At 52.3% G+C, this 24,480-nt stretch overlaps 1 protein-coding gene across 4 annotated transcripts; it reads right to left on the minus strand.

The window, feature by feature from the left end:
* Positions 1-52: 52 nt before the first annotated feature.
* On the minus strand, positions 53-24,321 carry CFAP70 (cilia and flagella associated protein 70). Of its 4 annotated transcripts, none has more exons than XM_032704159.1 (28): positions 24,182-24,321; positions 23,392-23,506; positions 21,004-21,190; positions 20,612-20,707; positions 20,199-20,278; positions 18,989-19,162; positions 18,431-18,613; positions 17,918-18,009; positions 16,849-16,948; positions 15,765-15,896; positions 14,081-14,203; positions 13,438-13,512; positions 12,882-12,973; positions 11,103-11,163; positions 9,685-9,876; positions 8,951-9,082; positions 8,047-8,172; positions 7,273-7,406; positions 7,062-7,177; positions 6,731-6,904; positions 5,688-5,795; positions 4,890-4,978; positions 3,949-4,101; positions 2,424-2,585; positions 2,149-2,238; positions 1,056-1,157; positions 353-400; positions 53-163 (listed from the first exon to the last, which is right to left on the minus strand). In XM_032704159.1, exons 2-28 carry the CDS (start codon positions 23,500-23,502, stop codon positions 83-85), a joined length of 3,213 nt encoding a protein of 1,070 aa, XP_032560050.1. In that variant the 5' UTR covers positions 23,503-23,506; positions 24,182-24,321; the 3' UTR covers positions 53-82. The 4 variants fall into 4 exon arrangements, with proteins under 4 accessions (XP_032560050.1, XP_032560051.1, XP_032560052.1 ...); XM_032704160.1 differs by having other exon boundaries at positions 24,152-24,295; XM_032704161.1 differs by lacking the exon at positions 2,149-2,238.
* Positions 24,322-24,480: the final 159 nt, after the last annotated feature.

Here is a 24,480-nt window from a genome sequence, read left to right on the forward strand (position 1 = left end):
CTCCCCGCCCCCCCCGGGGTCGCGACGCAATCGCGAGGCGGGACGAGCGCTCGGTGCGCGGGGCCTTTATGTGCCCGCCGGCTCAGAACGCCGGGTCGCCGAAGCCGAAGCGGCGCTGGGCGGCGCGGATCTCCCGCAGCAGCGCGTCGTCCCGCAGGCCCAGCTGCGGGGAAGGGGAGGGCGGTCAGGGCCGGGCTCCACCGACCGCCGGGACCCCCCGCACACACACGGCTGTGCGGTGCCTCAGCCCGGCGGGGACACCGACGGGAGACGGAGCTGCCCGTGCTACAGCCGGGCCTCCAGCTGCGGAGGGAACACGGCGGGCGGTCCCTGCGGGGGTACAGACACGAACCTTGACGGTGTATTTGTAGCACTGCTCTGCCTCCAGCTCCCGCCCGCCCTGCGACAGCGACAGAGCCGCCAGGGAGGAAATCGTAGGATCGTTTAGGCAGGAAAAGATCTTTAAGACCATCAAATCCAACCATTCCCCCAGCAGTGCCAAGGCCACCGCTAACCCGTGTCCCCAAGTGCCACATCCACACTGCTTTTAAATCCCTGCAGGGATGGTGACCCCACCATAGCCCTGGGCAGCTGTGCCAGGGCCAGACCACCCTTTCAGGGAAGAAATTTCCCCAATATCCAATCTAAACCTCCACACAATTTGAGGCCATTTCCTCTGGTCCTGTCCCTTGTTCCCCGGGAGCAGAACCCGACCTCCCCAGGCTCCACCCTGCAGTCGGGAGGGGCCCAGAACTGCCCGCGGGACTGGAGGTGCCTCGGCAGTGCCCCTTCCCCAGGAAAGGCACAAGATCTCAAAGAAGGGACATTTGTAAGAAGCTCAGCAGGGAGGACATGCCCCAGGGGATGACTGGAAGCAAGGAAGGGCTCTGCCTTTGCCATCTGAACACTTTGCTTTCCCCAAGCACTGCCCCCAGACTTTTTACCACTGAGCTCTACACCATAATCTTCAGATCTGTGAGCAGATGCCAATAAATCCCCCAATAAACCCCTGAAAACCCTCTTCCCCATCAGGCTGGCCAGGGCTGGGCACTCACTCGCAGACAGATGAGGGCGAGATATCCCCACACTTCAGCGTTGGTGTTACTTAGGGCATTGGCTTCAGAGAGAGCATCTTCTGCTTCCACCAACTCTCCCAGCTTGAGGGAGACAAGGAGAGGCATGGACAAAAGGCAAAGAGCAAGCAGAAGGGGCTTCAGAAGTGAACAGCCATTGCTCTAACAGCAGAGGAAATCAGTGCATCAAAAGCTCCTAGCAGGGTTCCCCTGATAGGGAGGCAGGGAAAGGATTTAGGACAGAGACAAGCAGTTATCCTCAGTGCCAGCATCCAGCTCTCCAGTCTGGAGAACAAACTTCCCACTGCTGACCCCCATGGGATCACACACTATTTTCAAATCAGCCTCCAGCTGTAAGGAAAGCAGCACAAACACCTTCACCTCCAGAAGCTGAGTGATCCAGCTCCACGAGGAAACATGGCTGTGCTCCTGCTCCCTATTCCTGCTGTGCAGCAGGTCCAGGCAGGCAGGGGTAGCTCGTGCCTGGTGGGCTGCACTTCCCTGGCCTTATTCCACAACCCCTCAGGAATTGCACATTTGGCCAAGGGGGAAAGAGAAGTTCAAGTTCCTTCCCTGGTTGCTTCCCTTGGCCAAACTCCCTTGGAGGAACCTGGTGAGGTGTTCCTTGGGGAGATACCACGCTGCTGGTGGCTGGGTGTCCTTGGCAGCCCTTCAGATGTGCTGGATTCCCTTGGGAAAGCACTGAGATTCCTCCCTACTGACATCCCACTCAGTTCCTTGGTGGTGACATGCAGGTCACGTGCAGGCAGGCACTGGGAGCAGAGCCCAGACTGCTTGCCATGCTACCCTGGGGAAGGAGGTTCTGGCTGGAGCTGGGATGAGGGGGAAGGCTGGCTGCTCCCAGAGCAGGTGCTGAGCAGTGACACAGCCCATCCGAGCAGCCTGGGTGCCACACTAGGACTGTGACAGTGCACAGGACATGATGGCCTGTGGAGCCACGGGGCACAGGCAGCCAAGCTTTACTTAAATCAAGGGGATCATGCAAAAGCCAGCCCTGTGTCCCATGCCATGGCACTGATTAAAGCACAGATGACATGAAGGCAGTGGCACTTACCCTGTAGCAGGCGATCCCCACCCCCAGCCATGTGAGACAGGACGCAGAGTTGTCACAGGCGAGCAGGTAGATCTGCCTGGCCCGGCCATACTGCCAGGGGAGAGAGAGCCATGCTTCTGCATCAGCACATCACTCCACAGGCAGCCCCCCCTCCTCAGGGATTTGCCAAACACCCCATCTCCAGTGGGACTCAGACACCCACTCTCCCCACAGCTGCTGGGGGAGCAACTTGCTTTGTGGTAACTTCCCCTCCACCACTCCTGCTGGCTCCTCACCTCTTTCTCTTCCAGGTAGATGGAGCCCAGGCGCAGGTAGACAAAGTGCATGTCCACAGCATCCTCCACAAAACTGACCACTCGCTCATAGCACTCCTTTGCCTGGCCACAGTCCCCCTTCAGGTACCACAGGTGTCCTTTCTGAGCCCAGACATTTGGGTTCTGTGCACACAAAACCAGGAGTGAGACATGGATGGGAGACAGGAAAGAGAAACACCTGGGAGGAGGGCTGGGACACCTGTAAGCAGCAGAAAGGAGGAGCTGAGCAGTGTTTAATTACATTATCACAACAACCCCCTGCAGCGCTCCAGGCTCTCCAGGGGAGAGAGGGAAAGAACCTAGAGGTGCCAGTTGGCAGCAGCTGAACATGAGCCCAGGGGTGCCCAGGTGGGCAAGAAGGCCAATGGCCCCTGGGCTGTACCAGCAGGAGCAGAGCAGTGAATTCCCCCTGTGCTGGCACTGCCGAGGCACCTCCAGCCCTGGGGGCAGTTTTGGGCCCCTCACAATAAGACAGATATTGAGGGACTGGAGCGTGTCCAGAGAAGGGAACGGAGCTGGGAAGGGTCTGGAGCAGCAGGAGCGGCTGAGGGAGCTGGGGGGGCTCAGCCTGGAGAAAAAGAGGCTCAGGGGGGACCTTCTGGCTCTGCAACTTCCTGACAGGAGGGGGGAGCTGGAGGGGGGTCAGGCTCTGCTCCCAGGGAACAAGGGCCAGGACAAAAGGAAACGGTCTCAAATTGCACCACATTGGATATTGGGAAAATTTCTTCACCGAAAGGGCTGTCCAGCCCTGACACAGCTGCCCAGGGCAGAGGTGGAGTCCCCATCCCTGGAGGGATTTAAAAGCCATGTGGATGTGGCACTTGGGGACATGGTTTAGTTGTGAACATGGCAGTGCTGGGGGATCAATGATCTTAGAGGGCTTTTCCAACCTAAACAATTCCATGATTCTATGATAGCAGGGCAGGTTTTACACACAGAGTTGAAGTTGGTGGGCTGCCTGCAGGACACCAACCATGGGATCCCCCCTCCAGCTCCCTGCCCAGTGTCCTGGCCTGCACAAGGCTCCCAGGTACAGTCAGCAGTCACAGAGCATTCCGAGGTGTCACCTTCCTCCCTCCTTCTGTTGAACCTGCCTCCCCAGAGCCACCTTCCCTCTCTGCAGAATAGCAACCTTGTTTCTCACAAAACAGAGCCTGGCTCATGCACCAAGAGAAATGAGATCAGGATATACCCATCCAAAGGGAAAAGAAAGGCAGATACTGGAGAGGGAAAGGCAGAGACAGGCTCAGAGATGCCACCTGTCTGTGCAGGAGGTGACAGGAGGCCAGGAATGAATAGGATAACAGGGAGGGCAGGGCTGCAACCACAGCCTGGTGTGACTGCCCTCCCTGCTGAAACTGTTGTGGACTAACATTGAATTGTAAAGTGGAAACGAAGCTCTGGGTTCACACGCACAGCAGCACAGGTTGCTGCAGTGTTTGGGTGGGGTCCTGCTGCAGCCCCCCAGGGACACACGTGGCATTACCGTGCAGTCAATCCCAACGGCCTCCTGCAGACACTGCTCACATCTGGGGAGATCCTCCTGCAGCAGGTATGTCCGGGCCAGTGCCAGGTAATACCCACAGCTGGGGCCTCCCTGCGGGCTCAGCAGCTCGTGGGCCAGTGCCTTGTGAACAAACTGGGGAGGAAGGGCACAGGTGGTGGTTAGGGGAGCAGGGAAACCACAGGCACACCAGAAAGACAGGGCAGGGGGCTGACAGACAACCTGTTTGACTTCCATGAACAGAAAACACATGGGAGATTTTTTTTTTCCCCTCCTTTGAATGTGGTCTAATGAAAGGTGTCCCTGGTCTAGTGGAAGGTGTCCCTGCCCATAGCAGGGGATTGGAATGAGATGAACCTGAATGTCCCTTCCAACCCAAACCATTCCATGATTACTTCTAGTTCTGTTTTGCTTTAACCAACTCATTCTGCCATGTAAAATTTAGGCAGGCAGCATAACATGACAATCAGAGAGACCCCAGAGATAACTGTGTGGGACAGGGACATTCCACAGGTGAACAAAAATTACTCTGACACACACAAGGGTCTGAATCATAGGGGTTCTGGCATCTTGGAAACATCACAATAATGGCTCCTACCTCTGAATGTACAGAGAGGAGCACACTGCACCATTTCTGAGCTGGCTGTTCCCTCTGCAGCAGGCAGTGCTGGGCTGAGGCCCCCTGAGGGCCTCACCTGCCTGAGATGGCTGTGTCCACAACCAGCATTTTGGGCTGAATACTCTGCCGAGCCACAGTTTTGCATCTCTGGGCAGTGGTGGCATTGCTCCCTCTTGTGCTCAGCATTTGGAGTGGCCACAGCTCATTCCCTGAGCCCAGGAAACAAGGCTGACTGAAGATGCCACCAGCTTTTTGGGAATAAACCAACCTCCCTTCTCACTCCTCCACTCCCTGTTGAGCTGACCTGGACAGCATTGACTTTCATCAGGAATTCCACTGCCTTCATGAAGATTGTGCAGGGAGGTTGGTGAGGTCCTGAACCAAGGGATGGTGCTGCAAGAAGATGTGTCTCTGTCAGTCCCAAAGTGGGGGATTTATTTCTGGAGGCAGAGCAGGGCCTGAGATCCTGGTGGGGACAGAGGAATCCCAGTAACATGATGTGAAACCCAGGAGGTGGCAGGGGAGGCTGAAGCAGAAATTAACTCAGCATTTCTTTCTGAAGGGTTTATGTTTTGTATGAGATCTAAAAAGAAGTAATGCTCTTGACCCACTGATTTTCCAGTCCAAATTCAGAGAAAAGGTGGGAATTCATGAATGATGCTTGTCAAAAACAACTTCAGTGGGGGTCTTGCCTCCCCAAACCAACCAGGGGCCCTGAGGCACCTGGCACTGCCATGTCCACCATCCACTGGGGAGTGGAGCTGTGGAGGAGGCAGATCACACACCACAGGACCAGAGGAGATCCATAGAGACAGTTTAAGAGCAGGCATCCCAGAAGAGAGACATTCCAACAGCAGAGGAAGGCCATTGGGTACATGACATGAGAGAGAGAGCTGCATTCAGGCTGTCTATCCTGAGATGTGCTGCTCTGAAAATCGGGATGAACCTGCTTTGCCTGGAGATTCCCTGGCTAGGGGGAGAGAACAGGCCTTGGTGTTGTGACATGCACACCTCCCTGCTCCCACGTTACTCCCCACTGATCCCACAAAGCCATCTCCCAGCACTGGGCTCTCCCCTGCACACCAGGTCCCCATTCCCTGACCTTCCAGGGCTGCCTCTGGTGCCGTAGCCTCTTCCTTGGATGTCACACAGGCCAGGGCAGGATCCACCACCTCTGAAAGTTTGTCAGCTGAGCCATCTGGAACCCCCTCTGGAATGAAACCAACCCCCAACAACCATTATGTGAAAAGGGTTTGCCATAAACTGCCCAGTTGGGAGCATGATTCCACAAAAAATGGGGAAGAGAGAAAATATAAAAGACCTATCAGATTTTCAAAGGTGGGAAGAAATTTCTTCGCAGGAGGCAATACCTGGGGCTGGGGTTTTGAGTACAAGGTTACCATGTGAAGCCAGAAACAGGTATAAATGAGGCAGGATGAGAGGAAATGGCCTCCAATTGTGCCAGGGGAGGTTTATGTTGGATATTAGGGAAAATTTCTTCACTAAAAGAATGGTCAGGCTCTGGCACAGCTGCCCAGGGCAGTGGTGGGGTCACCATCCCTGGAAGTGTTCAAAAGCCATATGGATGTGGCACTTGGGAACATGGTTTAGTGGTGAACATGGTGGTGCTGCATTAACAGGTGGACTTAATGATCTTGGAGGTCTTTTCCAACCTTAGTAATTCCATGATTCTATGAATATCCCTTCCCTCATAATCAGAAGGGACCAAAAACCACACATGACATGAGCCTGCTGGCCTGAGGCACTGTGCATGGAGTAGTGACAACATTAAAAACAAAGCCAGCCAGCATTTCCTGCAGCCTGGCCAAATATTTGGGACTCAGGACAGTCTCAGCTCAGGCTGGACTCAGCAAGGCTCCAGAGGAAGCCTTGAGTTCAGGGTCACCACCCAGCTGCTGGTTTGCCCTTTGAATTGGTGAGGCAGAGCTTTCCAAGCTGTGTTGGGAACTCACAGCAACAGCTTTCATGGAATTCTACTCCAGCTCACAGTCCACATCTTCTTCCTTCACCCTTTGTATTTCTCCTCTTAGAAATTCCCCTCCTTCCACCATTTACCACGTCCCACACAGCTCCAAGCCCCTCCTTGCTGGTGCCAGGGCACCTCCTGGGTTTGCCCAGCATTACCTGGCAAGAATTCCTCTGGGTCTGTGCTGGGAGAAATGTCCTTTTTCCCTTCTCCTCCCTCAGCAGCCTTGGGGATTCTTCTCTCCTCACTGAGCTGGGCTTGCAGGAGCTTCTTGGCCTCACGGAAGTTCCTTTCTGCCTGAACATTATTATTCTGCAGCTCATAAAACAAACCTGTGGGAGACAGACAGAGTGGCACAAGCAGACACCTGACCCTTAGCAAAATCTTTGCCTTAGCTCTCAGATTGGAGCAGGGAGAAGAGGACTGGGGGCAGGACAAATGCTTAGCTCTACAGGAACACCTGGAGGACCTGGTAGGCTTGCCTTTTACCTGAGAGGGTCCAGGCTACGATGTTGGATGGCTCCAAGCAGCAGGCATCCTCAAAGAAAACCTCTGCATCCTCATAGCGCTGCAGCATGACAGCCCCAATCCCACAGAGCAGCAAGCTGGGGCAAGGGGGGCCAGTCAGCCTTGCAGACCCCAGGTAGTGGTGTGGGGGACACCCCCACCTTCCCACCAACCCACTGGGAGTGCTCAGCACCTTTGGATGTGCTGGAGGTCCACAGAAAGAGCCTTCTGGAAGCATTCCTGGGCTTTGGTGGTGTCCTCATGCAGGAGGCAGAAGGCTCCATAGTCCAGCCAGGCCTGGATGTTGTGCTGGTCCTGAGCTATCCTCTAGACAACAGAGGTCAGGGCTTTCTTGACCACCCCAGCCCAGTTTAGCAGGAATCAAGCCCTTGCCTATCACATGTGAGGGTGTCCCTTAATTGGGATCGTGCTGGAAGCCCACTTCCTCTAAGCTTCCTCCACCTAACACATACCCTCCATCTCCAGCTGACCCCCTCCAAGGGCCCAGTGTCCCCAGTACTGACCCAGCAAGCCTTTTGGACCAGCTCATCCCATTTCCCGTGGCCTTGAGGCTGGAGTCACAGAATCACAGAATATGCCAAGTTGGAAGGGACCCATGAGGATCATCGAGTCCAGCTCCTGGCCCTGCACAGGAACCATCCCCAAGAGTCACACCCTGTGCCCGAGAAAATTGTCCCAATGCTTCTTGAGCTCTGTCAAGCTTCAAGAATGGACAATACTCATATATATGAGTCCTTAGCGACCTGGCCAGGGATAGTCACACATCCTGCAGGGAGCAGCATCTCCCTGGAAAATCCCTCCCATTCCAGTCTGAGTATCCCGGTCACGTTCAGCTCCTTTGTCCCTACACCACAGTCCAGGCTGGCTGAGCCGTCACCAGTGGCCCCACACTGCTGCCAGCACAGACACAGGGGACGTGGGCAGGGAAGGACAGGGGCTCCTTTACCTGCTGGTGGTACAGAGAGGCCAGTTTGTAGTCCTTGTTGGCTTCAGCTTCGCGAGCAAAGAGCCCGAGCTGCTCCTGGGTCGTGCGGGATGGAGGGGCGGGAGAAGCACCTTCCTCAGAGAGGAGCTGGTAGGGAGTGAGACAGTGTTACTGGGGAGGGGAAGAATGGTTCATGTGATCCCAGTCCAGCAGTGCACCCAGTACAGACCAGTATGGCTGGGGCTGGACACCAGGGAAAGGCAAGCTGTCCCAGCTGCTCTTTGTGGTGGGACACGTTCCTGTCACTTCGAGGTACCTCTGCCACACAGGAACAGGGCAATATCCATTTTTACAAGGGCATGGACAGGCACAACAAGGGAGAATGGCTTCCCACTGCCAAAGGGCAGGGTTAGATGGGATATTGGGAAGAAATTCCTCCCCATGAGGGTGGTGAGGCCCTGGCACAGGTTGCCTAGAGAAGCTGTGGCTGCCCCATCTGTGGAAGGTGTCCCTGACAATGGCAGGGGGTAAAACAAGCTTTAAGGTCCCTTCCAACCCAAACTCTGCCATGTTTCTATGATTATTTACAACATTCCCTAGATCAAAGCTTCTGTGGTGCCACTCACTGGTGACCCCAGCTCATGCTGGAGGTCTGTGCTCTGCCCAGGTGAGCGGCAAGAGGCACAAACCCAGCCCCCAGCTACAGCAGCTTTACAAGTGGCATCTCACACGTATGCCACCATCAGGATTTTGTAGCAGCAGGATGCAGATGCACTGGACCCTGCCTTGAGTGTGGCTTGGGGTCCATGTGTGATAACTGCAGAAATGGAAACATGAGCCTGCTTCTGTCTTGAAGGCAACAGTCCTTCACCTGCCTTGGATTCACAGTGAAGTCGTGGCCCAAGTGCCCCAGGTTTCTCCTTACCTGGTTCAGGGCAATGTGCATCTGTTCCACGAGGTACACGTAGAGCTCACTGAGGAATGCCTGGAGCTCCTCCTGGGTCTCAAATGCTGTGGTCTTCAGGTATTTCTCCCTCACAATCTTCACCACAGGATACTATGGAAACATGGGACTGTTGGACAAGGAAGGTCCTCCCTATGCCCCCCACCAGCTCCGTTATCAGAAAGAGCCAGAACATACTGATTTTCCTGAAGCTGCAACTTAGTTCTGAGGGATAAATCCAGCCCAGCACTGTTAAAAGTGAAAAAAAGCAAGCAGGGGGAATTCCTTCCCCACCTCCCTGACACTCCAGTGCCCCTTTAGGGACAGCATGTGGAAGCCTCATCCCCTTGGCACAGAGAGGGGATCTCTGGTCAGAGCACAGCCAGGGCTGTGCAGCTGAGAGAGGGGAACTCCTTTTTCCTGCCAGGGCAGACTGTGGTTGTGTGAGATATCAGCTTTGCCCTCCTCAGGTTATGAGCATGGGGCAAATGGATGTGACCATCTCCCATTCATAGGGAGTGTTCTCCAGGTGTAGGACCAAAGCAGCTTGGTATCTCCTCCATTAGAGGTGAATCTTGTCCCCCCAGTGCCTGTTGCAACAGCCCTGAGTGCCAGGAGGGGATTCTGGAGCACCACATCATCCCGAGTTACCACCATGGAGCAGCAGTTCCTCACTGAAAAACTGTCGGGACAGAACAGCACAAATGAGCCTTTACCTTTAGCTGTTCCTTAAAAGCAAAATATTTCCCAGAGGTGTTGAGCTCATAGTTGAGCTGACGCTTCTGTTCCTCCAGGGTTTGGTGGTCTATTGCTCCCTGGTCAGGCAGCTGCTTCCCAAAGAGCTTGTGGTATTCACTCAGGATGGCATTGGCAACGCTCGTGACACGTTTGTGATAATCTTCCACCACCTAGGAAATTAATTAATTAAATTTCACAAGTCACTTATGCAATCAGCCTTGATATGTATTTGATTTGGCACAGCCCACACCTCCCATTAACGCCACCTGACTCAATTAGTCTGTCACACAGCCTTTCCTGTCCACGCCTGAGGGCTGAGAAAATATCTACAGGTAAACACAAAAGAGCTCCTTCCTGCAAGATTTTTTTAATAAGAACACAGTATTTCAGTCATTGCTGTCTCTTCTATAGCAATATAACTGTCTGTGAGTAAAATATATCTAATTTACTGGGAGCCTTTAAACCCAGGAGCCAGCCTTCTTCAGCAGAGCCTGTAATCTCCATAATCTTGGTCCTCAAGAATTCTGGGTGACTTGAGAGTGGTCAGGGCTGATTCATGTTTGTCTGAGTCTGATGAAGCACATGGGCTAATCAGAGACAAGAAACTATTGGCACTGCCCAGGGCAAACATTAGGCTCTGGTGGCCTCTTTCCCCAGTATCCCATTTCCTTCCAAACACCCCCTCACTGCTGCCTTCCCTCCTTTGCTCCATCTCTTCCCTTTGTATGGGCTGTGAACACAAGTGATGTACCCCAGCAATGATTTCCCAAGGCACACTAGTGTGGAGATAACACAGCCAGAAGTTTCCTTTTCTGGGTATTTCATGGAATTGTAGAATCACAGAATATCCTGAGTTGGAAGGGACCCACAAGGATCATCAAGTCCAACCCCTGATCCTGCACAGACACCCCGACAATCCCACCCTGTCCCTGAGAGCGTCGTCCAATTACTCCTGGGGCTCTGGCAGCCTTGGGGCTGTGCCCACTGCCCTGGGGAGCCTGGTCAGTGCCCAACCACCCTCTGGGGGAAGAACCTTTTCCCAAGATCCAACCTAACCCTGCCCTGGCACAGCTCCAGATGTTCCCTGGGGTCCTGTCCCTGGTTACAGGGAGCAGAGATCGGAGCTTCCCCTCCCACTGCCCCTCATGAGGAAGCTGCAGACCCCAGTGAGGTCTGACTTCAGTCTCCACTTCTCCAGCTGAACACACCAGGTGACCTCATCCACTCCTTATATGGCTCTAGACCCTTCACCATCTTTGTGGCCTTGCACTATCATCTTCTTCAAACCTCATCTACATGTTGCTGCAGGGTTGAGAACGAAGACTCTCCTGTGTGAGAGGAATGAGGGCAGGATGGGTGGCAGAGTGGTGGCAAGGTCACACACTCTTGCACGTACCTTCTTGGCTCCTTCAGTCTGGGCAGGCAGTGCAGGGCGAGAAGGAATCATCTCCTTGACCCTGTTAATGAGAGCACAGAAGAGATCAACCAGATGAACTGCCAGGGAAGTCAGCTTGTTGTGGGCACAAGCAGCGTGTAGTGCGAGGGCTCCAACCTGCCATCGTGTCCCTGAGACACCTCACAGGGACCTGGGACGAAAACTGATGCCAGACCAAGAGTGAACTGTCAAGGCCAGATCCCTACAACTGATGCTTGTAGCTCATCATAGTAGGGTTAACATTTATTACTGGCAATCAAAAACACACTGCTGGAGCAGCAGATCTGTAACTCAGAGCTCCTGCTCTGCCGGAACAGCTGTAAGGAAGGAACCAACCTGAGGAAAGCTCTGAAAAATTTGATCACTCTACAGTCCAAGTCACCTGATCCATCAGTTCCCAACATCACACAGCAGCTATGGCACCTCATCCCCTGGTCACAGATTGACACCAGACACCAGCCTTAGACCACCTACCCCCAGACACCACACCAACCCTGTCTGGGCCAATACTGGAGTTACATTAGTCACGTTACACCTTTCATTAGGGTTACTATAATTTTTACTAAGATTTTATCAAGGTGAGGGTGACTGAGCACTGGTACGGGAGCAGCTGTGGAGTCTCCCTCCCTGGAGATATCGAAAAGCCATCTGGACATGACCCTGAGTAACCTGCTCTGGGGGACACTGCTTGAGCAGGGAGGTCAGACTAGGTGACCTCCAGTGGTCCCTTCCAACCTGAAACATTGTGAGATTGTGGGATTAAAATCCTTGGTGCCAAAACAGCCTTAATTCATTGAGATTTTATCAACATTTTCTGCTTGCTGGATATGAGAACACTCTCAGTCCTTATAACCCAATGAGCCAAGGTGCCACATGCCTCATTCAGCTGCACACAGCAGGTGAATGAGGAGTTACCCTGAACTCACATGCATTGCACTAGAAATGGTATAAAAAAGGCCAGGAAAGGTCTGTTCTAAGGGGGATTCACCTTCCTCAACCTGTTCCTCCTGGAATACAGTAGGCAGCACAGAGGACAACACGCATACTCTCCCTTCAAAGAATGGCTGATACTTCTGTTTGAGAGAGACATAGATCTGCACTTGTTATACTTTATTAATTTGCTGCATTTTATTGAGTAAAAAAACAGAATGTTTTTTTATTGAGTAAAAAGGACTAGATGTGCTGGTCCTTTCCTAGCCCATAACACAGCAGGGAGGAACTGCCTCAAATCAAACAGACAGTAGAAGACTCAAAGTAGCAGAGATGAAAGAGCAGCAGAACAACATGAAAACTAACATAAAAGCCAAAAATCGGGTAAAATATTGGGAGAAAACTTCTGAAAAGGTAAAAATGACAGAATGTTCTGGTGAAGTTACAGCAGTACTACCCCGGACAGTCCATGCTGGTGGCCAGGACTCACAGGCAAAAGGCAAGCACACAGGGATTAGTGGGAAACAAAGCCCATACAGGAACACAGACACTGTTGTGCTGCTCTGCTGTCTCTTGTTTCAAGAGGAACGGCAGGGAGATGCCAGCTGGGATGAACAAGTGTTTTCCCAACACACCAGATGCCACCTCTGAAGCAGTTTGGCCAAATCCTCCCCCTGATTCCCGTGGGCTTTGTCTCATGGCCTGGGTTGGTCCTTGCAGAGCATTCCATGGGGGAGCTTTCTGTACAGCCCCCTCCCTACCCTGCAGAAATGAGCCATCAGCCCCAGAGCACAGCCCCTCCTCACGCACCGGCGGGTGAGCTCCTCCCGCAGCCGCTTGGGGACCAAGGCCTTGTCCAGCTTTATCTCCAGCACCAGGAACGTTCCTGCCTCACTGTATTGCTGTGAAGATAAACATTGCTCTCACTGTCGTGCTGTCTGGAGCCTTCCTGGCACGATGAAATACTGAGCATACAGCTACAGATCTCCAGACTGCAGAGATACAGCTTGTTTTATGGCTCGTCCTCAGAATGAGTTACAGCAGCAAAATTCAGCTCAAGAAAACAGGTTAGGAAAAAGGAGAGAGCCTGGATAATCAATCTGCCTGCAGAATGAATGTGCATTCAGAGGAAGAAGCCAAAATATGCAGGAACCCTTTTAAATAAATGCCTGATAATTTACAGAGACCTTCTGGCCCAATGCTTGTCTGATCTCCAGCTGGACATCACTGGAAGAACTCTGGGACAGCATCTACGTGAAATATCCCTTGTCCAACTCACTCTTAAGGAATTTAATTGTGTGGAAGGTGTGAGACACCAGCAGAGTGATGCTCTAGCATCTCCTTCTCTTTGGAGAAACATAATTACCTGTCCATCAACGCTGCAAATTCTGGTACTTTCAAGTCCTCCAGTGCCATCTGACAACTGGATTTTGGATGGGCTCTGTAACAATTCAAAAAAGAAGATGTCTCTCGTTTCAGTCTCCATAGATCTCATATCTTTGCAAGTTCAGGGTGTGAGATGGTACCTTTGTTCAGTGCTAAGATTTCAGGTTAGGAGAGACCTCCTCAGGGTCTGCAGATTCCTCATGAGGGAAAGGCAGCACTAACCTCTGCTCTCTGTGACCAGTGACAGGACCTGAGGGAATGGCTGGAGCTGTGTCAGGGCAGGGTTAGGCTGGATATAAGGAGAAGGTTCTTCCCCCAGAGGGTGGTTGGGCACTGAACAGGCTCCCCAGGGCAGTGGGGACAGCATCAAGGTTGCCAGAGCTCAAGGAGAGATTGGACAGTGTGGGATTGTTGGGGTGTCCTGTGCAGGGGTTGGACTTGATGATCCTTGTGGGTCCCTTCCAAGGGAGGAGATTCTGTGATTCTGTGACAGTATCTCTTAGCTGGCTGAGGCAACAGTTGCATTCCTGGTTCCTGCATCCACCCCTGGTTCCTGCATGTCCCAAGTACCCCTGATGTGGAAGCAGAGCAATCACAGTGCAATGTGCCTCCCAAGACCTTACCGTTCTGTTGGAATCTTTGTCTTCCTTCTGAGTCTTACTGGGAAGGGGAGGGGTCCCCAGCCCTTCTTTGATGAGACTGAGATGCGACTTGAGTTCCCAGAAAATACTGTGCTGACTTTTGGTCTGAAAAAAAGAGGGAACAGAGGGAATCAAGGGACAAAGTAGGCTTCCTCACCCCTTTGCCTTAACATCTCACATCACAAAACACATCATCAGGGTCTTAAATGCATTAAGAAGCTTTGCAACCTCATTCTCCTCCCCTAGAAGTTCAGCTGCCAATGCTCCAGGCCAGCCCTGATCCCATGTAGCTGTGAAGCCTCAGGTTGGACGATGAGACTCAGCAGAGTCTTTCCATCTTCTCTCAAGATTTGTGTTTTCACTGAGGACTGGCCCTTGATCCTCACCTGAGCTATGTGATAGACATGCTAGAACCCAGCTCTATGATCCTGACACAACTCCTGGCTGGATCCTAGACCTGACTCATGGCTATGGACTTGCCTGGTGATGTGGATTGTTAGAGGAATCTGGCCACCCTCACCACATCTGCTCTGCAAACTTTTGGGTGCCCCCACCTGCCTGGCAGTAACTCTCAGCTCTCAGCTCACCCGGTGTGGAGCAGCTTCCCTGACACACACCAGGGAACTGCAAGAAATGGGTTTGTCAGGCTCTGTGTTTACACAGTGTTTGACCGCCTAGACAGGCCATTCCCCCATCATGGTTACAGGAATTGGGCTTGCAAGAATTATGGGGATCCTGGGGAAGGGATGGAGCAGCTGTATGGAGACTGCCTAGACCACAAGGCAGCCAAAAGCATCCATAACACCAAGGAACGAGAAGGACTTCACTTGTGACAGATGCCACAGGACAAGCAGCACCACACAGCCAAGATGCTGTCATTCATTATGGGGAAGCAGAGCCCAGCTGACAGCTGTGTGCCCAGCCCTGCTCTACAGCAGCCAGTGGGAGCGAGACAGCAGAAGGGCTGGAATTCACCCGGCTCCTGTGCCTGGACCACAGGGAACGTGGGTGGTAAAACCAGGCTGTGCATCTGCCCTCCTGAAACAAGCTCAGGTCTGTTCCAGGAGGGTGGGAAAATGGAGATGTAACTGTCACTCTTAGTAACAGAGAGGGAGAAATGCAAAGAAAAATAAACCTCAGTGAGCCAGAGCTGAAAGAGCTCCAGTGACAGCTTTTCTGGTGGTTGCCTGGGGTAACGCAATCCTTTTAAAGCCACTGTTTGCTCTTCCCAGCAACACAGTTCATTTGCCCAGACTGGGGAGAGAGGAGCATTCTTACAGCTCTCAGATGATGGCAGAGAGGGGAGTGGAGTGAGATTCAAAGCCTCTCTAAGCCCCCAGACCTGCTCACACACCCCCAGAAATTCCCTGCCTTGGAGAAATCTGCACCTAAGAGCTTTTATCACTATTTTTCTCCATCACCAGAAGAGCAGTGAAGGTTCAGATCCAGTTTCAAGTATCCCACTGCCCATGCTCCTTGCACCCAAACACCTTCTGCCCACTCTGTCTGCTCCCAAACACCCCCCTGCCTATGCTGCCTACTCCCAAACAGTCCCCTGGCCATGATGCCTGTTCCCAAACACTCCCCTGCCCACGCTGTCCACCCCCAACCTCTCTGTGCAAACCCAGCTGCAGAGCTGGAGTCCTGGCTGCCTGGTTGCTCTCACCTTCTCAAACACCTCACTGTCTTGGTAGCCAAAGACACGGAAAGCTCCTCGGATCTCCTTCACACCAGGGCACAGCAAAGGCAGCATGTTGACATATGCCACACCATGGAAGGAAATCTGTGTTTCATCTCCCTGGAAACACAGAGCAAGGGACTGTTATTCTCCTCAGGGAAACAGGGTCACTGATCCCATTAAGAAGAGGTCACACAGCAAACTGAAGCACCTGATGAGCCAGGGGCTCCCTGTCACTGGCACACAGCCGAGACAATCTGGATGAATACACTGGAGTCATTCCATATGTAGAATATTAATTTCATCCCAAACCCTGTGGGGCAGCTTTTCTCTCTAACTCCTGCACTCTGCTATTCTTCAGGATGGTCTTGTTGAGATACAGCTGCAAAGTTAGCAGCTGTGTGGTTAGAAACCCTACCCTGTGCATCTTGGGCTGGACAGAAACCAGGTGACTGCAAAATCTTGGCCCTGGTGAGTGCTGAAAGGAATTTACACCAATTTATATGACTTTACCATGGAACAGATTAGGAGCTCTCACACTACCAGCTGCCAGGAACAGAACCATTAGCTAAGGGGCTGTTCCTCTGTTAAATCACCCTGGTTTAGGTCCAAAATCATAACTTACCTACAGCCCAAGAAAGAAGACATGAACTTCTTCAAGATGTCCAAAGCACCACTGGCCAAAGATAAGCTCAGTGAATTACCTTCATTCTCTTCAAAGCCAGGCTGGACAGGCCTCTGAGCAGCCTGGTCTAGTGGAAGGTGTCTCTGCCCATGGCAGGGTGTTGGAATGAGATGGACTTTGAGGTTCCTTCCAACCCAAACCATTCTGGGATTCTGTGATTCTAAAAAGCACCCTTCCCCTGACCTCTTTCCACCCAGCTGCCACAGACCACCAGTGAGAGCTCTGTATGCTATAAGGAAAAAACATGACCCTTTGACTATTTAACAGCTCTATAAACGGGATTTTTTACAAAGCCTCCTGCTCTCTGACTTGCTTTGGCCAGTTCAAGGCTGGTTTTGGTATCACAAAGGCATCAAAAGGAAAATGCATACCCCTCCCCACTGTTACCTTGTCAACTTTGCTAGCTTTGCCTTTGCTGGCTGGGGCCGTGGACACCCTGCAGAGCTCCACAGGCCAGTACCGACACTCCGCAATGCGCTGCTGCAGCCTGGGCACAAAGCAGGGATCAGGGGATGCACCAACCAAGCTGGAGAGCCCCACCACCCTCCTTTCTGCCCCAGCAGCCCCTCTTGGGTTTGCTTCAACCCAAGGCCCACAGAAAACACCCTCAGGCCACAGGAACATGTGTGCTTTGGGGCAGCTGGGGACATTTTCTCCTCCACCCACTGCTGTTTTCATTTATGGCACAACCAGCTATAAAACAACTGAGAGAGTGACACACTCGGTTTTCTCTCTCCCCTGGTTACTTCAGAAATAAAACAAGCAAGAAGGAGCGTGGTTAACTTTGGTGTAAATCCTGAACTGCACAGAGCAAGCAGACCCTGAGCTCCCATACAATGTGGCTGGTGACTCTGAAACCAAGAGACATGTAGGGAAAAGAATTTTAAAAATCAAATGAAATAGAAGGGAATATTTCTACACAAGGAGTAATTTTGCTGTAAAACTCACAGTCGTGATGCAGCTGAGGCCAAGAAAACAGAAGGATTCAAAGAGAAATGGAATGCTTAGCCTGATCTTGAGCATATCTGGAGCTGCTAAAGGTAATGCTTACCCAATAAAAAAAACAAATGAGGAGTGCCCACATGGAGTGAAAGTTTTTAATGCATTGAAAATTCAGTAAAATTTAATTAGCAGCTCAGAGGAGAGCTGTGTGGGCCACCCTACTCCATGCCTGCTCACCATAACTTCTACCCCTTCTTTGAAAGAGTCCCCAGCCCCAGTTGCTGGCAACAGGAATGAGCATTTGCGGCCTGGAGACAGCAGCTCCAGCTTCTCCACCTTCTCCCAGCACAGCAGTTCAAGGCTGCTCTCTTGCTCAGGCCAACAGGAGCCACGGGAGGTGAGGCAGAGCCACGGTTTGACCTGTAGGAGGTCTGAGACCACCTGCATGTTGCTGCTCCCAGCCTCAGGTCACTCATCTGAGCATGTTCTGGGGTGGTTTCCTCAGGTCCCTTACACAGCTACTGCAGCAGCATCCAGGTAACAGCGCCTTTCCACGTCCCAGACGATTCTCTTTGTGCTTTCTGCTTGGAGCCTGAATTCCATATCCTGTGAGAAACAGCATGCAGTCAGAGCCAGGACAGCAATCCACAGCCTGCATTATCCCCAGAAATGTTCCCTGGGAGAGCATGTGTGTCAGATAGAGGTGGCCAAGTCCCCATAGCCAGGCCAGCCCAGCAGAGAAGCCAGCAGCCCTTCCTGCAGACACCATCAGTGTTAAGAGCCTGGCTCACAGCACATAACACAACTCCCAGCCCAGCAGCTCGGTGTGGGTGGTTTTTGGGGACCAGACCTGCCACACAGCCCCTCAGGATCTCTCCTGCAGTGAGCCTGCATGCCTGCTGTCCCAGGGGAACCACCTCTGTGCCTGGACACTGTGCAGGGGACTGACCAACCACCTCCTCGTAACAAATCTTTCTCAGTCCCTGCTGGTTCAGTTCCATCTGTGACCCTGCCAGTCCTTCCTCACCTCGCTTTTGGTGAGCTCTCCATCCTCATCCTCATAGGGCCCTCCAACAATGAAGGAGTTGGGTATGCTCAGGGCACCAGGGGCCAGGATGTTACCAAGGGGCCAGTTTTTGGGACGGGGTAATGGTTCTTTTTCACCATCAGCCTTCACAATGCCATTTCTGAAGAGCAAGGGGAGTTCCTTCTAGAGAGACATGAGAAACAAAGGATTTGCATTTCCAACAGAAGCAGGAGCAAGAGCCAGCTGCTCGGAGCTGGGATAACAAAGCTAAGCAGCAGTGCAGGGCCTGGCTCAGAAAACACACTCCACCACACACATACAAAGAATGGGATAAATATAAAGAGCCTTGTGGAAAAAACGCTGCCAGGTTGAATCCCAATCTTTCCAAGCAGAGCTTTCTGTTAAAGAAACATGTCAAGCCACAGAGCCCCTAAGGCCTCTCAACAAAGGCTGCTGGTGCACAGGCACAGCAACTGTACAGCCCACGTGCCTGGACACTTGTTCTGTGTTTGGGAGAACAACCCAAATCCCCTGTCACCATGCCTGGACCACTCTCACCTCATCAGCTGCTGGTACTTGCAAACAAGCCATGTAGTTTTGCTGGGAATCAGTGGCAAATGCTTCAGGAACAGAATAAGCTGCCTCCAGCGTGACGCTCAGGAGGCTCCCACTTGAGAACTCCGTGGCAGAGAGCAGGGGCTCTTTGGTGCACACTGTCACTTCAAGGCCAGCCTGTGAGACCAGGATAAAGTAGAGCCAGTAACTAGACAATTATAAGTTGCCTAGTCTTAAGGAGAAGCAAGCAGAAAACTGAGGCCAGAATGTATAATGTTATCTTATGCCTCATCTCAAATGTAAAAGAAAACAGACCAGGATAGGAAAGGAATTTCAGGATCAATTTGGCTCAGTTGTGGTATTTGTTTGTTTAAATCACAGCCTGTTTGAGGTAGGGCATGTGCCCTGAGGGTCTCATAAAATGAGCCATGGAGAATGAGGCAGGGTCTCATAAAAGGAGCCGCAGAGAAGGAACATCAAGGATGGAAAATGATGCTTTTCCCCTGGTGATTCAGAAGGCCGTGCTTTGCCTCTGCCCTATCTCCACGCTCTGTGTGCAGCCTTTAATTACCTGTCCCAGCCCTGGATGGATGGTGTGCAATGAAAAACCAGCTGGTCAGCATTTATTACCTGGCCTCCCTAATGAGTGTCCCCCCACCTTGCTCACTGTGAACCTCTTAAACACAGAGATGCTAATGTGATATCCACCCTTCCAATTCACTCCTGGTGCTCACTGCAGGCAGGCTCAGCAGCAAAATTGGACACACTTTCCCAGTCTCATACTTCATTCCCTTCATTTTAGTCACTGGGTACTTTGCAAACAGCTGAATGAATAAGGACCTTTCAGAAAAGGCAGCCAGACCTCGTACAATAATGGACTCAGATATTTTATCCACAGAAAGGAAAACTAATAAAGCTGGAGAGGTGACCCAGGTGTTGTATTTTTTGAGTTTTTCAGCACTCTGATTTCCATCTCTGGTTTTTTTTCCAGAGCAAATCAGTAGCTGCACACATTAACATTTCCCAGCATGACTTCACCTATCACAGGCAACTAGGGACAGACGTCAATGGGAGCAGGAAAGGCCTCCAAGCCTGTAACATATAGGGCTGCACCACATCCGTGATGAGCCAGGTGGCTGAGTCATGCTCTCCCTCCCATTAAAAAGCAGCAGAGAGCTGAATGAGGGAAGGAACAGTTCTGAATTCCACATACCATGACCTCCAGGCGTGGGCTCTCTGATGGGGAGGCAGGCACTGCATACAAAGGAGCTGAGACCTTCAATGAACACTCTCCTGGGAAGAAACAGGAGTGCAAACAGCCTAAAGTGAGACTTTCGGCAGAGAATCATAGTCACAGAATGGTTTGGGTTGGAAGGGACCTTAAAGATCATCTCATTCCAATCCCCTGCCATGGGCAGAGACCCCTTCCACTAGACAAAATCATGGTCTGACTCCTAATGCTGAGTTACTGATGCCACCCCCTCTCCCCCCCAGACAGATTTTGCAGAGCTATGAAGGTCACTTTGTCAGAAGGAGGTAAGTTATAGTCAGGGTTCCATAAGCAAAGATAAAAAAGTACCAGGGAGCAAGAAGTGGTTATGGAGGCTGTGGAAGTCAATGTTGTACCTTGTAGCAGAGGTAGAAGGTCCACCACAGCTTGGCCAAGAGGCGTGGTCTTCTCCTGTTTTTTCTTCTCTTTTTGCCCCACTTCTACCACAGTCACTAGGGAGATAAAAGGAGAGGATCTGGCAGAGTTCCTCAGATCAGCAGTTCTGGGGCTGGGAAGGGTCTGTGTCAGCTCTGGCACATGCTCCTTGTCATCTCCCAAAGCCAACATGCACAGTGAAGCCAAAGGAGCACAGGCCGACATGGAAGGGGATTCTTCCAACTGGCAGAGATGGAAACACAAGTGCTGAGATCCTCCCACTGCTGCTGCTCAAGTGCTATCCCTGAACAAGGGACTCCTGCAGCTGACAGTACCCACCTCCGAGGAGGGGGATCCAGCGCCAGGTACTTACAGAGCAGCGGTTTCTGCGCAATGACCTCCAAGGAGTTGGGCCCGTCGGCACTGCACTCAAAGCTAGTCGTGAAACTGTAGTTTGCTGTCCCGTCTGGCAAGACATCAACCTTGGAGGAGTCTCCCAGGACTGCTCCGTTGTACTCCACACGCACCAACGTAACCAGCACGTCGCTCTTGAGAGTTCTCTGTCAATAAAAGAGCAGATTAACACCTGCCTCTGCAGCAGCTGCCTGGGAGCCGAGTTCCTCTGGCAGCAGCTCAGTTCAGTGCCCAGGACAGGGCTCACGGGGGGGGGGCCTGTTCCACCAAGAGTAGCAGATGTTGGCCATGCTAGGATCTCACCCTTCCCTGCCTTTAAAAGGGAAATTTCCTGCTCCACCATGCCATGATGCCCCAAAGATTATCAGGAGCCTTGGCATAGGAGATGGAGAGGTCCAGGCTTCACCCTAGGAAAGACACATCTAAAACAAATCTCAAAATACCCCATTGATATTTTTGTGCTTCCGGGAAGCTTGAGATGTTTGTTGTCTCTAGGAAAGTAGCTCCTGAGCTACAGGGCTGAGTTCACAGGATGCTTGTGGATATCATGTCACTGCAGAATGCCCTGAAATGGATGAGAGGAAACGGCCTCCAGTTGTGCCAAGGGAGGTTTAGATTGAATATTAAGGAAAATTTCTTCACTGTAAGGGTGATCAGGCACTGGAAGACACTGCCCAGGGCAGTGGAGGAGTCACCATCCCTGGAAGTGTTCAAAATACATGTAGATGTGGCACTTGTTTTAGTGGTGGCTTTGCAGTGGTTGAACTCTATGGTCTTAGAGGCCTTTTCCAACCTTAATGATTCCATGATTCTATGAAATCAAAGAGGAGCTCCAGCAAGCTCTTTGGGGACCTCTGCAATTTGTTGTTACACCACCTTCATACCACTTGCTTTAAGCAGGGATGAGCAGATTCAAATTCTAGTTGGAATTTAAAATGTCTAAACGGAGGGGCTTAAACAGGAGGGATGATGAGGGCACAACATGTGGCAGGGGCGACCTGCATGCCTGGGCAGCACCAGGCACCTCTACAGCGAGAGGGAGTGCTGGGCAGCAGGTACCAAAGAGCCTCCCAGCAGGAGAAACACAGTTTAGTTCTCAATCCACAGAGAAGTGGCTGAATACAAGGACCATTGTACCCAAACAACTTTTCCTTAGTGCTGAGCCACAGGGATGCCCAACCTCCACAGCCTCTTCCTCAGCTCCCTCTCTCCCTGTCACTGGGGTAATTAGTTTCATGTTGGCTCTTATACAAAAGAGAACTCTTTCACTTGGTTTTAATTTTCAGCCCCTCTCCCTGTCTCCTTGAGCATGCATTCTATGAATGGCTAAACAGAATCCAATTAACCTTCCTCTGTGCCATTAATTATCCAAGACTCCTCTCTCATCTCTCTCTACACTACCTCTAATTAACCAGATTCCACACTTATAGCTGGAAGTGGATTCCACATTCTTACAGCTGGAATTCTTTTCATATTGTTGTTGTGATTGCCCTTTTGTAACCCCCCCTCCTTTTGCCACAGCCCTTTCACAGGATGGAGCAACCAGAACCACAAAGCAACATTCAGAATACAATCAATACATAGGCTTATTCTTTCCAGCAGTGTTTTTCCTCTTCTAACCTCATACCTCTCACCTGTTTGCCGAGTCTATCAGTGTGAGAGGTGCTCCAACACTACAGTGTAACAGCCTCAAGCAAGTGCTTTTGGGTTGTTTTTTGCTCTCTTGTGCTGGAGCAGAAGCAAGGATTTGCATTTTTCTGCTTGAGCTTCTCCTCTGCATTCCCTCCCAAATGCCAGTTCCTCTAGGAGACTTTAAGGACAGCTGGGTGCATCGCATGGAAAGCACAGCAGTGGTGGTTTGATTGGCACCAGCTCATAGTCTGGCACTGGAGCCACAGCCTTTTTAAGCCCAGAGCCACCCTGTTGCTTTCAGTATGGTTTAAACAGCTGTAGCTGGGATGAAAATCTGACTTCGTAACCAAGTTGAGATCTTTTCAGAGGTATTTGCCTCACTGATACACATTTTCACTGTGTTTTGCTTAAAAAAAAAGCTGCCATTTACATACAGTTAGAGGAAGCAGAGAGTTACATTTCATCCCAGCATTTCTGGACTGCTGCTGAGGAGATGCATTCCCTAATTTATGTGACTCACAAGCTTTTGCTCTATGCGAACAAACCTTCAACAGGGAGAGGAAGCCACAGTGTGGTATTCCCGAATCTCTGATACTCCCACCACTCTCTCCTGTAGCCTTATCACCCCCCACCTGGCCTCAAACAGGATCCCAGCACACAGAATCTCTCTGGCCTCGTTTATTAAATTAGCAGAGACATTTTCAAAGAACTTTACCAGGTCCTGCGCCTTCAGGACAGTGATCTGTACTGCTGCTGGCTGTGACGTGCTGGGAAGAGCTGCAGCAGAGGACACGCTCCCACCAGCCAGCCCTGCAGGCACCTCCATGGCTCTGCAGGAGAAAGAATGAGGCAAGAAACATGAAACTGCTCCATTCCTCTCCCAGATACCTCTGCAGGACACAGCAGTGGTGGCTGTGAGCACTATTCAGGGCTCGGCTGTCAAAACACCACTGAAAGCAGAGGGCTTTGGCAGTGACTAATCATGAGGCGCAGGGGGAGGACAGAGAGAAATGTGATGTGAAAATTATCTGGCTCTGTAAACTTCACCCAGCTGCAGCTCTCAGAAAGGACTCGCTGTGCCAGGCTGCTCTCAGCTCCGAGCGCCAGGTACAGCCCTGGGCGCTCTTTTACTCCGTGTTTAAATTAATCATGACCTCCTGGGCCAAAGGCCTGTGGCTGCCACCCCATCCCCTCACGGCTCCCACATTCCCAGGGGACCTGGCTCCCTCTGCTCCTCAGGTTTGGGAATCCCTCCAGAGACTCAGAGCACCCTGGGGACCCCACGGCCCCGCTGCCTCACACCCTCAGCTCCCGCAGCCAGGGCAGGGGCACTGACGTCCGCCCGCCCCTGGCAGGGCAGCCCCTCAGCGCAGCCTCAACGGCCCCGGGGGCTGTCCCGCCATGGTGCAGCCCCTCACGAAGGGACCTGGGGAACTCCTGCAGACCCTCACCCACGGGTCTGGGGGCTCTCCCACCTTAGGGTGCACCTGCCCGCAGCCCCTCACCAACGGTCCTGGGGGTCCTCCCGCCCGGGCGCTCCTGCAGCCCCACACCGGCGGAGCGGGGCTCGAACCCGCGGGCTCCCTGACTCGGCGCGGGGCTCGCGTCCCGTAACCACAGCGACGCGGCTGCTCCCGCAGGACCCGAGACCTCGCGAGACCTCGGCTCTTCACACGTGTGGGGGGGCGTGTCCGTGAAGCCGCTGCCGCCGCCATGATGGGTGTGGGCTGCCCTTACCCGCCCCCCCCCGTGGACGGGGTCGCCCACCCACGTGTCCTGGCAGACAAGGCTGCAAGGAGGGTCA

Source organism: Chiroxiphia lanceolata, chromosome 16, assembly GCF_009829145.1.
Source record: "Chiroxiphia lanceolata isolate bChiLan1 chromosome 16, bChiLan1.pri, whole genome shotgun sequence".
Lineage (NCBI taxonomy): Eukaryota > Metazoa > Chordata > Aves > Passeriformes > Pipridae > Chiroxiphia > Chiroxiphia lanceolata.

Bases quoted from the DNA above. Each gene is read 5' to 3' on its own strand.
- CFAP70 (XM_032704159.1), bottom strand. From the start codon at position 23,502: ATGGAGGTGCCTGCAGGGCTGGCTGGTGGGAGCGTGTCCTCTGCTGCA. The intron at 18,010-18,430 runs GTGAGGAAGGAC...TGTTTCTCACAG, and splicing joins GAGAGCTCACCAAAAGCGAG to GATATGGAATTCAGGCTCCA. The intron at 9,877-11,102 runs GTACGTGCAAGA...TTAATTTCCTAG, and splicing joins AGACTGAAGGAGCCAAGAAG to GTGGTGGAAGATTATCACAA.